The sequence below is a fragment of the Hyaena hyaena genome, unplaced genomic scaffold (genome assembly GCF_003009895.1).
Source record: "Hyaena hyaena isolate Hyena2069 unplaced genomic scaffold, ASM300989v1 scaffold_233, whole genome shotgun sequence".
Classification (NCBI taxonomy): Eukaryota; Metazoa; Chordata; class Mammalia; order Carnivora; family Hyaenidae; genus Hyaena; species Hyaena hyaena.
Genome location: NW_024080866.1, coordinates 1,552,874 through 1,569,170, shown reverse-complemented (window position 1 = coordinate 1,569,170; position 16,297 = coordinate 1,552,874). Strand labels below are relative to the sequence as shown.

At 43.7% G+C, this 16,297-nt stretch overlaps 2 protein-coding genes across 3 annotated transcripts in view; one reads left to right on the top strand and one right to left on the bottom strand.

Moving 5' to 3' along the window:
• The window catches only part of BORCS7 (BLOC-1 related complex subunit 7), a 35,585-nt gene that overhangs the window by 1,360 nt on the left and 17,928 nt on the right, over positions 1-16,297 (top strand). Inside the window, exon 1 of one of the 2 annotated variants that reach the window (XM_039244008.1) lies at positions 595-618. The exons of the other annotated variant lie outside the window; for it this stretch is intronic. The gene's annotated coding sequence lies outside the window, so the exon portion shown is untranslated. Of the gene's footprint in view, positions 1-594; positions 619-16,297 lie in introns of those variants that run through there. 2 annotated transcript variants of the gene reach the window in all.
• Positions 213-6,060, bottom strand: LOC120239617 (steroid 17-alpha-hydroxylase/17,20 lyase). Its single transcript, XM_039244004.1, has 8 exons — positions 5,731-6,060; positions 4,453-4,591; positions 4,022-4,251; positions 2,941-3,027; positions 2,339-2,554; positions 1,850-2,019; positions 1,187-1,290; positions 213-671 (listed from the first exon to the last, which is right to left on the bottom strand). The coding sequence occupies exons 1-8, from the start codon at positions 6,025-6,027 to the stop codon at positions 385-387; spliced, it is 1,530 nt and encodes a 509-aa protein (XP_039099935.1). The 5' UTR covers positions 6,028-6,060; the 3' UTR covers positions 213-384.

Sequence of the window (16,297 nt, the reverse complement as noted above, 5' to 3'; positions counted from 1 at the left end):
TATAATTGACTTCAAAGTACTTAGGAGTCTCTGTCATGCTTATTTGTCAGCCTTCACTGGAGTGTAAGCCTCACAAAACCAGGGAGCTTGAGTGTCCAGGGATAGTGAGTGGCACAAAGTAGGGGATAGTGAGTGGCACAAAGTAGGTGCTCAATAAACATTTGTCGAAAGAATGAGTGAACAAATGAACAAATAAATGAACTGCTCAGGGACCAGGAAGAAAAACTGTTTTGTTTATGCATACCACTTCCAAGGATTGCAGACTGGAACAGAAGGCAGTGTGGGCCCCGGGGAGGGAGGAAAGCGGGGGGAAGGTGGAGTTGCACGTCTAATTCTGTGCAGTGAAGCTGCACAGGGTGGAATCAGGGGATGCTAGGTCAGCCTCTAGGTGCTACCCCCCTCAGCCTGGGCTTCCCTCCAGGCCTGGCGTACCTTAATCTTCACTTTGAAAGGCTCAATCAAAAAGACCACTGTGGGGGTGCCTTTCAGGGAGGGCAGCTGCCCGTCATCAGGGACCTCCAGCTCGAACCTCTGCAGCAGCCAGGCCATGAAGAGGAAGATCTCCTGGCGAGCCAGGCTCTCACCTAAGCAGGAACGGGGTCCTGCTCCAAAGGGCAGGTAACTTAATGATGGCGAGATGAGCTGACTCCTCGTGGGGTCCAAGAAGCGCTCTGTGGAATGGGGAGGTGTCAGCCAGCGTCAGCGCAGTAATGGCTCTGCCCTGACTGAGGGGGAGACACAGCCTTGCCCAGGGAGCCCCAGTCTGAGGAGGTGGATAGCCTGGCATGGGGGAACCCCAACCTGAGGAGAGACACAGCCCAGCTCCAGCTCCCAGGTAGCCCTGAGAAATGCACAAATGAAATGCAATATTCAGGAAGGGTGGAAAGGAGGCAGTATTAACAAGTGAAAATGCCACCATCCAAGGGGAGAGGGGCTGACTCTAGGTATATGGGAGCCATATACCTAGAGAGCTTCCCAGAGGACCTTTGCAGTTGGTAGAAGGAGAAAATGAGGCAACCGTGAAGACTTTGGGTAAGTCAGTCTAGGGTAGAATGGGACTGTCAACACGTTCATGTAGCTGGAGCCAGGAGTTTTCTAGTAGCAGAGGGAATGGCATGCTGGAATGATGGAGCACGGAGGCTAGGTTGGCTGTGTGGCCTGGGGGCAAGACAGAACAGGGACTCACCGGGCATGAACTGGTCGGGCCGGTACCACTCCTTCTCATTGTGATGTAGTGCCCACAAATTGACGATAACATTTGTGCCCTTGTCAATGGCAAACTCCCCGATGCTGCCCCAAAGAGGGAGAGAAAGAGAAGTCTAAAATATTGTCCTTCCCAAACTGCCCAGCCCCAAGCCTCTACAGTCCCCTACCCTGGAGGACAAAGCCCAACTTGTCCTTGTCTCCACTTCCTCATCTTTTCCTCAGCTTCTTCCAGACCCAGTATGAATCTAGCCCTTCTTCAGCCCTCTTCCTGACTGGCTCTTATGTCTTAAATACTTGTGTGTGTGGACATTTGTGTCTGCCAGGGCATGTGGGTGTGCATTTTGAGCTGGTGCATGTGTGTGCATGTGTTATGTCTACTGGACTGGGTAGGAAGAGAGAGCACCTGGTCTTTTATCGCAGACCACATGCTCCAGGGCAGCTGGCAGCTTCTGAGGGAGGTTGGTTAGATCTGTGGATTAGTCAGTGGATATTAGCAGGTGGTGGATATATTGATCAGTAGGGTGAGGGGTAAGATGATTGATGTTCAGTGGTTGAGTATAGGTTGACCAGCAAGTTGAGGGGTGGTAGAGGAGGGACCAAGTGGGCTGGCAAGCGTACTGTGTTATTGGGAGGGAAGGCATACCTGGAATCCACGATAGCTTTGTGGGGGATGAGCGTAGGGGCCACAGGCCGGATTCGAAGCACCTCTCGGAGGGTGGCCTCCAGCAAGATGAGTTGGTTCCGGTCACTCATAGTTGGTGTGCGGCTGAAACCTATATTCTGGTCAATCTCCTCCTGGATCTTCTTATATAACTGAGGGCCAGAGCAGGGTAGATGTGACCAACATGCTTAAGCCCAGGGGAAGCATGGGCTTAGAGGAATCCTATTGTCACATCCAGAAGATCTGGCTCAGACTCTTCCCAGCGATGGCTTTGCAGCCGGGCTTTGCTTCCAGAAGATGGGGCAGCTCCACCTAGGGCCAAAGCCAACTACTGCTTGGGTAAGGAGTGGAGCAGCCCAGTCATCTTGCATGGAAGGGCAGAGGGTATTGCTTCTCCCTCCTTTTGGGGCCATAGGTGGATCTGGCTGGGGTGAAGAGTGGCTGGGAAAACCAGAGTAAGGAGAAGCCCACCTGTGGATGGTGTAACAGGAAGGCCACAGTCCACCTCACCACAGATGTGGTGGTCTCCACACCAGCCCCAAAGATGTCTCCTATGGTGGAAAGAATGTGTTTATCTGAAAGCAGCTTTGAATCCTGGTCCGAGGCAGCATTGTTATTGTCTGAGTTCATCTTGGCTTGGATCAGTACATCCAGCATGTTGGTGATAGAGTCACTGCTGAAGTTCTCCTGGTTGGGTGAAGTTGGGAGACAGTGATAAAGAAGGAGCCCCATCTGCAATACCCTGCTATACATCCATACCAGACCAGAGATGCAAAGGCTCCTTCCACTTGGAAGTGAGGGAGGGGGGTGAGGTGAGGCAGGACCTATGAGTTTGTGAGGGTAGGAGGCAGCATTGGGTTCTCTTTAAATTTTGGGAGTGAATGGGTCCCTTCTAGGATCCTCTGCAATTACTTCCTCACCCCTATTCATTAGTTAAGTCATTTTTATTGAGGACCCACTATGTTCCAGGCTCTCTGCTAGGTGCTAGAGATCCTACAATGTCCAAAGTGGACCCCAGCCCCGTTTTCATGATATTTCAACCTAACTCATGTCTCTTCTGCTCCATTTCCTACCTTATATTTTTCAAGGATTTCAGTCAGCAATTCATCTCGCTTTTTAACATAACCCTTCATTTTTTCCAAGGTTTGGTTGGGGAAAATCTGAAAAGTGGAAATAAATGTCAAATCCATCCCTCTTCTATTTTGCTTCTCCAGCTACCAGAATCCCTCCTGGAGAATCTGGTATCTTAGCTTTCTGTCTCTGGAGAGGAGGGGAGAAGGGAGAAAGAGAGAAAGAATCGTAAGTGGACTCTACGCTGAGTGTGGATGCAGGGTTCGATTCCATGACTCTGGGATCATGACCTGAGCCAAAATCAAGAGTTGGACATTAAACCAACTAAGCCACCCAGGCACCCCGCCACTTTTTTTTTTTTCCAGAATGGGATTAAAAAAATTTTTTTTTAATGTTTTATTTATTTCTAAGAGAGAGAGACAGCGTGAGCAGGGAAGGGTCAGAGAGAGAGGAAGACACAGAATCCAAAACAGGCTCTGAGCTGGCTGTCAGCACAAAGCCCAACACGGGGCTCAAACCCACGATCATGACCTGAGCTGAAATCGGACGCTTAACCAACTGAGCTACCCAGGCTCCCCAAGAATGGGATTATTAATGGCAACTAGGACAACTCCAAATAAGGAAAAAGGGAGCATCTCCATTTCTCCCTGCCCTTTCAATCAGACATCAGACACTGATTGAGGGTCTACTAAGTAGACTTCACTGTGTGCCCAGCCCTTAGGAGTAAGATAGACTTGAATCTGAAGCCTGGGGCAAATTCCTTAACTTTGTAAGGCCTCTATTTTCATCTGTATGGAAACTGACCTTCAAGGGGGAATTACTTGATTAATGCATGTGGAGTGCTTAAGACTGAGCAATTGGTAAATAAATGAGAGCCATTATCATGAGTATTAAAATGCAGAGTTAAAAGCTAAACCTATTTCTGTAGAGAGGTGGAAAGGTTTTAAAAAGAGTCAGAAGAGATAGAGGTCACTGTAGCTGAGGTAGTCTGGAAAAAAGTGGGTCTGGAGATAGGCAGTAAGAAATGCAGACTGCAATCAGGGATTGTTGGGATCTGAGGGTGTGGCCTGGCCTTATCCTTACCTTCAGCACGGGGAATATGTCTACCAAATTGTCCTTTCCCAAAGTATTCAAGATGCCTTCATTGTAATTATATATGATCTTCAGAGCAGGATCTTCATTCTTGTAGGAGGAGTTGAAGCAGATCAAGCCGATTATGTTGGTCACCGCCAGGAAGAGAGGCAAGGACAAATCTATGGACTCTCCATCCTGGGCGGCCAGGTTATCACACAATAAACTGATTTCCTGACAAACTGAGAGGAGAGGGGGCATGACGGTGGGGAATTAAGCAGCGCCCTCTCCCTCCCAATTCCATCTTGGCCAGGGACATAGACCAGAAGGCCACTAGATGGCAGCAGGAGCCAAGAAAGCACTGGATTGAGCTTTCCCTTGCACCCTCCCACCCCCAGCTCTTTCTCCCCCACCAGTGGTCTGAGGGGCCAGCCAGCACTCACTGATCTTCTCTAGCCTTTGGTCGCCATCCTTGAACAGAGCAAAGGTGGCCAGCACCAGCTTCCTGTGCAACTGCCAGCTTGCACCATGGTCGGCGAAGGCAATGCCCTTTTGGTTGTCAGACAGGATATCCAGAGTCACCTTTGGAGAGCAGGAAAGACTATAGGAATCAGACAAGCCTGATGCTTTTTGAGGTCCCTCTGGGAAGAGGTGGCTTGGACTGCCCAGATCTCTGCCTTTCCCTGGCCCTCTGGGGGGTGCTGAAGATGCAGCAGCAGCTCATCTACTCTCTCTGCCCTTCCATTGCAAGGATGTGTGCCCACCCTAAGGCCCCATCTGGAGAATGCATTCTGGACTTGGGCCAAACCACCTCTTCCCAGAGGGACCTCAAAAAGCATCAGGCTTCAAAGCCTCCCCTCTTATATCCTATGACCCACAAGCCCCATCTGGTTAGCTTCCTCCTTCCTCTTTGCTCAGGAGAATTGGGAGTGAGGCCACTGGCCAGCAGATCTGGGCGACTGATCCAAAGAAAAATGAGTCAACCCTTGGCCTGATCAGAGATAAGTGGCTGCAGGGGGTTGGGGGGAGCAGCAGGGGGCTGCCTGGACTCTTCGGGAGGGTACTCAGCAGCAGGTGTGAGGAAGGGGCATTGGAAGTACTCCCAGTTGGTTAGCTTCTCTCCTCCCCCAGGAGCATTACAGAAGGTTCAGTAGGATAGATGATCAGCATCCTTGAAATGTTACCAGGTGTCAGCCTTATGTAACCCAGAGCAGCTGGGGACAGCCCCAAAGAAACGGCAGTCCCAGCCCTGCAAAAGCAAAGCTGCTTCTCCCTCACACCTTCCCATAGGACACAGTAATCATTTAAACCCCTTTTTCCACATGAAGAATAGCATTCCTAAAGGCTATTTATTGAGGACTTATTGCTCTGGGCACTGGGCTAAGTGCTTTGCATAAACTATGTCAGTCAATTAGGGAAATGGAGAGTCAGAGAGAACATCATCCAGTTCCAGGTGAGATGACAAGAGTGAGGCTCGCACCCCAGCCCACCTCCTAGAAGCCCAGAAAAGGAGGTATTCCTTTGATTCTTCATGCCTGGTTTAGAGGCCGGGTGGGGTCTGAGGGGTTGATTCCCACCCACAGCCCAGCTAATCTGTTTTGGGAAGAATTACAGGTTAGAAGAATTACAGAAGTCGGAAGGGTCATTCCAGACATGGTCTTGGCCGAAGAACTGAAGAACCAGGGGCTGGTGAGAGAGGAGGGTTGGTGGGCACTGCTTACCACTTGGGGCCGTCCAGAGAATTCCTTGCCCTTCTTGATAAGCACCTCCTTGGCCAGCTGGTGGTCACCAACCATCACTGTAGTCTTGGTCCCCAGACGAAAGGAATAGATGGGGCCATATTTTTTCTGCAGCTTGAAGAAGTTCACGTGTGGATGGCCACTTCTGGGGAGGAATAGCAGGCTGCCCACAAAGGGCAGGGTTGGGAGGCTCTTGGGATACTTGGCACCAGGGTACTTTGCCTTGGGCCACAAGAAATAGGCTAGGGTGAACAGCAAGAAAACCAAGAGCTCCCACATGGTGGCCGGGTGCTGGCCAGCAAGACAGACAGCTACGGAGTGGAAGAGCTGCTTCTAACTCTAGGGTGCGAGGAGGTCTTTTTAAAGGCTGCCCTGTTCTTCACCTTGGCTTTGTGTTATCTCTTGCCTTGTGGAAATTTATCCTGGAGCACAGCCAGGCTGGAGCCCTTTTCCAGAAAAGACAAAGGAAGGAGTTGCGGAGGACTCCTCAAGGGCTGGCTCAACTCCAGGGCAACCCCTAGGGGAGGAGCTAGGTAAGGGGAAGCCAGCTGGGCCTCCCTCCCCTGGGGCTCCCCATTCATCAATGTCTACAGAGTACACCCGAATCAAATGGTATCTTTTTTTTTAATTTTTAAATTAAAAAAAAAATTTTTTTTGAGAGAGAAAGAGCATGAATGGGGAGGGGCAGAGAGCAAGAGAGACACAGAATCTGAAGCAGGGTCCAGGCTCTGAGCTGTCAGCACAGAGCCCGACGTGGGGCTCAAACCCACGAACCTGAGCTAAAGTCAGATGCTTAACCGACTGAGCCACCCAGGTGCCCCACAAATGGTATCTTGGTCAGGAATCAAGGCATGGGGCTTTCCACATTGTAAAATCAAAATCGGTGGGCAGATGATGTCAGGAGGCTCACAACCAGCAGGGACTGTCAAAGATATTTTGTTCAGTCTTATTTAACAACCCAGGAATGTGATGCCTTGAAAGGTCAGGTTTGTAGAATGTCACACAAGATAATGATGGCAAGAACCCAGATGTCCTAACTCCTGGTTTGCTGCTCTTTCCAGAGGCAGTGACGCTCTCGGGTTGAGAGGATGGGCTTTAGAGTCAGATAGGTATGGGTTCAAATTCTAGCTGGGCCACCTTCTAATATGACATTTTTTAGAAAGTTATTTTTATTATATCAAAATATATGCAATATAAAATTTACCATTTAAACCATTTCAACATGTACAATTCAGTGGCATTAAATATACACACAGTGTTCTATGGCCATCATCACTATCTACTCCCAAAACTTTGTCATCATCCAAAACAGAAATGACCCATTAAGAAATAACTCCCCATCAGACACCCTCCGTCCTACGCCTTGCAACCTCTAATCTACTTTGTCTCTATGAATATGTCTATTTCACATGAGTGGCACCTTGCAATATTGTGTTTTGTGTGTCTGGCTTATTTGACCTGGCATAACGTTTCTGAGGTTCATCCACATTGTATCAGAACCCCATCGTTTTTTATGACCGAATAATATCCCAAGGTATGGGTGTACCTCATTTTGTTTATTCATTCATCAATTGGGGGATATTTAAGTTGTGTTTACCTTTTGGTTATTGTAAATAATGCTGCTATGAACATGTCTGTACAAGTATCTGTGTAAATCCCTGTTTTCAATTCTTTGGGGTAATATATCTAGGAATGGAATTACTAGGTCATATGATAATTTTATGTGAAGTATATGTTAATTGATTATGGTTCAGTTTCCACCTCTGTAAAATTGAAATAATAATGGCATCTACTGATCAGGTTAGTTGTGATTCAAGGAGATTATGCACGTAAAAGTGCTGCCTGGTATGAGATAAGTATTTATTCAATATTTATTCTTTTTATCATTTTACCACAATGGGCTTCCTAGTTTCTCTGAGCTCTTATTAGTAGATCTTCCTCACAGACAAGCTTCTTATCCTTTGCTGGAAACTTCAGCGGCTCAATCAGTATTTATCAGTGATTTGACATTCACAGATGAAGCCACAGCCCCAAGGAGGTGAACACTCCTGGTGTCAATCATCATAGAAGAAGTGGATCCTCAGACAAGCAACCAGGATCCACTGAGTGAGATTCACAAAGGTGGGGAATGGAATTTCTGCCCATCTCTGGGGATGGTTTACCAGCGTCTCTACTGTGAGGAGTACAGACTGGTGTGTGGGCTGCTGGAATGAAGCAGGAAGGCAGCAGATAGGGGACCTCATAAAGAAGGTAAACCGGCAGGGCCTTGAAAGCCAGACGGCCTGGTTGCCCATTACTCCAAATTTTCTTTTTCTTTTTTTTTTTTTTTTAAATGTTTTATTTATTTCTAGGAGAGAGAGAGAGAGAAACAGCGTGAGCAGGGGAGGGTCAGAGAGAGAGAGGGAGTCACAGACTGAAACAGGCTCCAGGCTCTGAGCTGGCAGTCAGCACAGAGCCCGACGCGGGGCTCGAACCCACGAACCGCGAGATCACGACCTAAGCGAAAGTCGGACGCTTAACCGACTAAGCCACCCAGACGCCCCCCATTACTCCAAATTTTCAAATGTGGTTCCGACTTTTAGGACCATTTGTGGTTAGAGGTATGAGCCAGGGTGGTCAGAGAAGGTTTCATGAAAGAAAAGGGATTTGAGCTAGGCCTTTAAGGAGAGTGAGGACTACTGGTAGAGGCGTGAGGAGTGGGGAAGGAAGGATACTGCTGAAAGGGAGAGCAGCAGAGGCCAGAGGGGTAGAATGCATAGGATGGTGATGATCCTGCCTGCAGGCACAAAGGAGAGGTACTGGTGGGCACATCAAATCAGCCCTGAAACAGAAGGCTAGGGAGGATGGAGGAGAGACTGAAAGTTCTGCAGCAGAGGACTGACAGGGGACACTGGCATTTTTGAAGGTTGAATCTGGTATCTGCATCAGGGTAGGCTGGATGAAGAGCTCTTGTGTAAAGTTTGACAGCCAGGCAAGAAGAGCCTGTGATCCAGGTGGGGGCCAAGTAGGGTCAACCCACCTGTAAAGAAACATGAATGGGTACTTTCTATTCCTAAAATGAATCCCAAGGTGATTCTCTATTTCACGCCAATCACAAACAAGAAATGGCAATTTTTTTTTTAATATTTTTTATTTATTTCTAGGAGAGAGAGAGAGACAGCGTGAGCAGGGGAGGGTCAGAGAGAGAGGGAGTCACAGACTGAAACAGGCTCCAGGCTCTGAGCTGGCAGTCAGTACAGAGCCCGACGCGGGGCTCGAACCCACGAACCGCGAGATCATGACCTAAGCGAAAGTCGGACGCTTAACTGACTAAGCCACCCAGGCGCCCCAAGAAATGGCAATTTTTCAAAAACGTTGCTTCAATGGCACCTGGGTGGCTCAGTCAGTTGAGCTCTTGGATACTCAGACCATATTCCAGAATTGTGGGACTGAGCCCCACGTTGGGCTTTGCACTGAACATGGAGCCTGTTTGGGATTCTGTCTCTTTCTCTCTCTGCCTCTTTCCCCTTCTCCCATAAACAAAAAAACAAAGTGTTGCTTCCTGACCTCATCACCATGTTATAAGAGTTACACGTGATAATTGCAGAAAATCTGGATAATGCAGGTAACTAAAAGTAAATTAAAATTTTGAAAAATTTTTGAAAATTTTAAAGTTTGTTATTTATTTATTTTAAGAAAGAGAGAACACAAGCAGGGTAGAGTAGGGGCTGGGGGGTGGGGGGAAGGGGAGGGGATGAGGAGAGAATCCCAAGCAGGCTCCATGCTGTCAGCATAGAGCCTGATGCAGAGCTCAAACCCACCAACCATGAGATCATGACCTGAGCTGAAATCAAGAGGGACGCTTACCCGACTGAGTCACCCAGGTGCTCCTGAAATGTGTTTTTAACCTAAATGAGGCCATCCATACTGCATTTCTTGGCATGGATATTTTTCTATTATTAAGGACTTTTCTATAACATTATTTTCTTAAGTTTATTTATTTTGAGAGAGAGAGAGAGACAGCTCAAGTGGGGGAAGGGGAGAGGGAGGGGAGGGAGAGAATCCTAAGCAGGCTCCACATTGTCAGCTCAGAGCCTGACATGGGGGTTTGAACACACAAACCATGAGATCATGATCTGAGCCTAAGTTGGACGCTTAACTAACTAAGCCACCCAGGTGCTCGCACTACAACATTATTTTTAATGACTGCATATCATTCCATTGTGTGTGTATCATACATACAGCATAGCTTATTTAATTGATCCTGTACTATAGGACATGTAGGTTGTTTCCATTTTCGTCTTTGTTTTTCATATAAACAACACTACGTAATAGCCTTATAGTGAAACCTTTGTGCATAAAAATATTTTCTTACAGTAGAATACTAAGAATAGAATTATTGCTCAAGGGCCATGCATGCATATTTTAAAGACTTGTGACAAATACTAACTAACTTATCAGATGCATTATATAAGTAGATTTCTTGGTATCCAACTATTCCTAGTTAGTAATAACTTACTAAGAGCATCTTCTTTTCATATAGAATTGAAATCTCTTTGTATTACTTAGGATTTTATTTCTTTTGCATCTCTACTCATATGAAAAATTGGGTTGTGGTTTTCTTAATGCATTGTCAAGTTTTGATATTATGATTTTACTAGTTTTATAAAGTTATTGGAGAAACTTTTCATCTTTTGCTATATCCTTAAGCAGATTAAATGGCATGAGAATGATCTATTCTTTGAACTTCTAAAGGAAGGTAATATGAAAAATGTTAGGTCTTAGTGCTTTTTTTGGAGCGATAACTCTTTAACATAATTTTCCAATTTCTTCCATAGTTGTTGGTCTCCTCAACTCTTGAGTCTTCTTGAGCCAATTTTGGCAATTAATAGTTCTTACAATGTGCACTTTCTGTTTTTTCTTAACTTGCCAGAAGTTTTATTAATCTTTTCAAAGAATCTCCCTTTGGATTTATTCATCAAGTCTTTGATGGTTGTTATTTTAATTTGGTGTCAGTGTTGAGAAATGATCAATGCATCCTTTGTAACTTTATACCAGAATTCAGACCGAAAGTTCATGTGGCTTCCACTTCCTTTGAATCCGTTTTCTTTGTTCCTCTTCTAAAACATAAGCCCCATTATCTACTACAGCTGAACTTACGGCCTGGGAACTCCATTCTTAGGTATTTAACCAACAACACTTGTACATATATTCACCAAAGGTACACTCAAAAAGTGTTCATAGCAGTACCATTTTTTTTTGTTTGTTTGTTTTTAATTTTTTTTTACCAATAGTTTATTGTCAAGTTGGTTTCCATATAACACCCAGTGCTCATCCCCACAAGTGCCCTCCTCCATGCCCATCTCCCCCCTCCCCCCCCCACACCCATGAGTCCTCAGTTTGTTCTCAGCATTCAAGAGTCTCTCATGGTTTGCCTCTCTCCCTCTACCCACTATTTCCCCCCTTCTTCTCCCCCATGGTCCTCTGTTAAGGTCCTCCTAATCCTGTACGTGCAAACATATGGTATTTGTCCTTCTCTGACTGACTTATTTCGCTCAGCAGAACACCCTCAAGGTCCATCCATGTTGCTACACATGGCCAGATTTCATTCTTTCTCATTGCCATGTAGTATTCCANGACTTATTTCGCTCAGCAGAACACCCTCAAGGTCCATCCATGTTGCTACACATGGCCAGATTTCATTCTTTCTCATTGCCATGTAGTATTCCATCGTATAGATAAACCACATCTTCTTGATCCATCTGTCCGTTGATGGACACTTAGGCTCATAGCAGCACCATTTGTAATAATTATTCCAAACTAGGAAAAACCCAAGTATTTATCGGTTATTGAATAGATAATCATGCATGATACAGTGGAATACTATACGGAGATGAGAATGAACGAACTGCAGCTACACGTGCCAACACTGATGAAACTCACAAACATAATCTTGAGTGAAGAACCCAGGCTCATAGAACACAGTCTAGTATTTTATTTTATACTCAAGAATACAGTCTATTATTTTATTTATATAGATTTCAGAAACAGATAAAACTAACCTATGGTTCTGGAAGTCAGGTAATGATTACCCTGACAGGGGGTTAGTGACTCAAAGAGGACTCAGGGTGGGACTTCTGGGGAGCAGGTAATATTCTGCTTTCTTGATCTGGTGGCTGGTAATACAGGTATATTCACTTTGAGCTGGACACCAATTATGTGCATGCATGTTATACTTAAATAAAAAGTTTACTTTAAAAAAATTGGGTGTCTTTGGAATTTGGGACCTTACTGAGATTGCATGCAAATATTGCATATATGCATAAGTATATATTTTTCTGGAGAAAGGATCCATAGCTTTCACCAGCTTCTCTTTATAGTGAGTTCACCATTGGCTCAAGGTTCCCCCTGTCCTCATGCTCACCCCCATCTTGCTTTATGATTCTTCTACTTTACCCTCCTCCAATCACATCCTGCCATCTCTCCAAAAGCGCTTCCCTGGGCTCTGTGGTATTGTCCCTTTCTAAAATAAACATACTACTTTGTTTCCTTTATCTAGCTGTAGAATATTTTCTCTCCCCCCTGCCTTACCTAAGCTGCACCCTTCTCTGAGGACAGCCCTTCCCCTGTTGCTCTTTTGAATGAAGACACTAATGTCCGGGTAAGGCAATGGAATTGACATTGTCTTCACTCCTCACAACCTCCAGACCACCATTTCTCTCTACCTTTGGGTACAAATTCTTACTCCTCTGCAGTTTCAAACCTTTGTTATTGCCATGACTCAGACCTCATGTTGCTAATTTTCATTTAAGATTTATTTTAAGATATGGGCACCGGGCTTATATCCTTTCTCTCCAATGCTGTCATCATCCTGCATGACTTTAAAGTCCATGGGAGATCATCAGCCAACATCTAACCTTCATAATTCCTTTATCTCCTCAAATCCAAAGACAGTCACCTTTACTTCCACCTCAGTTACTCCTCCAGACTTCAAGCTCCATCCTCATCCCCATCCTTTTCATGCTTAGCAGACGACCTTAACTTTTACTTAAGAAATCTGAGACCGTAGGGACACCTGGCTGGCTCAGTTCTCAAAGCATGTGACACTTGATCTTGCGGTTGTAAATTTGAGCCCAATGTTGGGTATAGACATTACTTTTAAAAAACTTAAAAAAAGGGGCACCTGGATGGCTTAGTCGGTTAAGCGTCCGACTTTCGCTTAGGTCATGATCTCGCGGTTCGTGGGTTTGAGCCCTGCGTCGGGCTCTGTGCTGACTGCCAGCTCAGAGCCTGGAGCCTGTTTCAGTCTGTGACTCCCTCTCTCTCTGACCCTCCCCTGCTCGCGCTGTCTCTCTCTCTCTCTCCTAGAAATAAATTAAAAAACAAAACAAAACAAAACAAAAACTTAAAAAAAAAAGTTTGGGACCATTAAGTTCAATCTCCCTTAATTTTTACTTTATTGTTAGAGGTAAAGAATCACTACTGTTTCTAATCAAGGCTTCCAACAATTTGGGAAAATAATAACTTTACTGAGCATTTGCCATGTATTACATGTAATATTTAACTTAATACTTAAAACAGCTGTATAGCGTGCTATAATCATCACCATCCCTAATTTACAGATAAGGAAACAGACACAAGGACTTGCCCAAGGCCATCCAACCCGTCAATGGAAAAGCTGGGATTGAAGCAGTCTAAAGTTGTTACACAGTTAAACTGTCACACAGTTCAGTGCACAAAATGAATCATTTTAGCAGTGTTTATAATTTCCAGTAATATACCCCCCATCAATAGGAGATGAGAATACAATGCAGTCAGAGAAAGGAGGGAACACTTTATGTGATTATCATGGAAAGATTTCCAAAATATATTGTTAGGTAAAAAGAGCAGAGATAAGAATACCATGTATTGAACGCTTCCATTTGTGTAAAAAACGGAAGACGAATATATATACTGTTTTGCCTTATATGCATAAAATATCTCTGGAAGTATATACTAGAATGTAAAACCAATAATATAAGTTTCCCCCTTAGGACTAGAGAAAGAAAAGCAGCATAAACCTAAAGCAAACAGAAGAAGATAAATAATAAAAATTAAAGCAGGAATCAATGAAATTTAAAACAGGAAAACAATAGAGGAAATTAACAAAACCCAAAGCTGGTCTTTAAAAAATCAATAAAACTGATAAACCTCAAGCCAGGCAAACCTTTTTTTCTAAGAGAGAAGACATGAATAGCCAAAATCACACATGAAAGAGGGGCCACCACTACTGATCCTATTGACATTAAAAGAAGAGTAAGAAATACTTTAGACAACTCTATGTCCACAAATTTGATAAGCTAGATGAAATGGACCAATTCCTTAAAAACATAATCTGCCAAAACTCACACAAGATACTCTGAATCAGTCTATATCTATTAAAGTACTTGAATCAATAATTAATAATGCTTGAAAACACAAAGCATCAGGCCAGACAGCTTCATTGTTGAATTCTACCAAACTTGTAAGGAAAAAAAAAATTATACCAATTCTCAACAATCTCTTACAAAATAGAGAAGCAGAGGGAATACTTCTTAACTAATTCCCTAGAATTTCCATATTTTCCCTAATACCAAAACCAGATAAAGACAATACAAGAAAGGAAGGTCACAGACCATTATCTTTCATGAACATATATGCAAAAATCCTCAACAAAATATTAGTAACTGACAATATATAAAAATCTGACAATATATAAAAAGAATCATTCATTAAGACCAAGTGGGATTTATCTCAGATATTCAGGCTAGTTCAATATTAGAAAATTTGCTAATATGACCTCTCACATCAACAGGCTAAAAAAGAAAAATCATATCGTGTAGAAAAGCATTTCACAAAAGCCAACATCTATTCATGATAAAAACTCTCAGCAAACTAGGAATAGTGGGTAAGTTCCCCAAATTGATAAGCAACAACTACAGAAGCCCTGTAGTTAATATCATATTTAATGATGAGAAGATTGATTTCCCTTTGAGGTTGGGAAAAAGTCAAGAATGTCCGTTCTTACCACTCCTATTCAACATAGTACTGAAAGTCCTAGCTATGCAATAAAACAAAGAAAATAAAAGGGACACAGATTAGGAAGGAAGAAATAAAACTGTCTTTGTCAGCAGATGACATTATGTAGAAAATCCCAAAGAATCAACAGCAACAACAACAAAACCTCCCCGGAAATTAACAAGGTTGCAGGATACAAGATTAATATACAAAAAGTCAGTTGCTTTCCTGTATATCAGCAATGAAGAATTGGAATTTGAAATGTAAAACACAATGCAATTACATTAACAAAAAATGAAGAATTTAGGAATAAAATATGGTATACACATATAATAAGGTATTATATTTTATTGAGAAAAGCTACAAAACTCTGATGAAAGGAATTTAAAAATATTGAAATAAACAGAAAGATATGCCATGTTTGTGTATAGGAACATCCAGTTTGTAAGATGTCAGTTCTTTCTAATTTGATTTATAGATTCAGTGCAATCCTAATAAAAATCCCAGCCAGTTATTTTTGGATACTGAAAAACTACTTATCAAGTTTATATGGAAAGGCAGAAGACCCAATATTGCCAACACAACACAGAAGGAGGACTGATACTACCTGATTCAAGACTTATTGTAAAGCTACAGTAATCAAGATTGTGTTATTGGTGAAAGAACAGACAAATAGATAAATGGAACAGAATAGAGAGCCCATTAATAGACAAAAATAAAAATAGTTAACTGATCTTTGACAAAGAGGCAAAGGCAATTGAATGGAGGAAGGCTGGTTTTCTCAATATATGATGCTGGAACAATGACATTCTTACATTAAAAAAAAAAAGGAAATAAAGAGAAAAAAAGAATTAGACAATAGACCTTATATCTTCCACAAAAGCTATTATCAAAAATGGATCAGAGACCTAAATGAAAAACACAGAACTGTAAATCTCCTAGAAGATAACATAAGAGAAAATTCAAGGACCTTCAGTTTGGTGATAACATTTTATTTACTTTTTTATTAAAAATTTTTAATGTTTTATTTATTTCTGAGAGAGAGAGAGAGTGAGCAGGGGAGGGTCAGAGAGAGAAGGAGATACAGAATCGGAAGCAGGCTAGGCTCTTTGCTAGCTCTCAGTACAGAGCCCTCCGCGGGGCTTGAACCTACGAACCATGTGATCATGACCTGAGCTGAAGTTGGATGCTTAACTGACTGAGCCACTCAGGCACCTCAAGGTGATAACTTTTTAGATACATACCATAAGTATAATCCATGAAAGAAATACATGGATAAGTTGGACTCCATTAAAATTTAATGCACTGTGAAAGTCACTGTTAAGAAAATGAAGACACAGGGGTGCCTGGGCGGCTCAGTTGGTAAAGCATCTGAGTTTGGTTCAGGTCATGATCTTGTGAGCCATGAGTTTGAGTCATGCATAGGGCTCTGTGCTGACAGCTCAAAGCCTGGAGCCTGCTTTGAATTCTGTGTCTCCCTCTCTCTCTGCCCCTTCCATGCTCACATTCTGTCTCTCTCTCTCCCCTCTCTCTC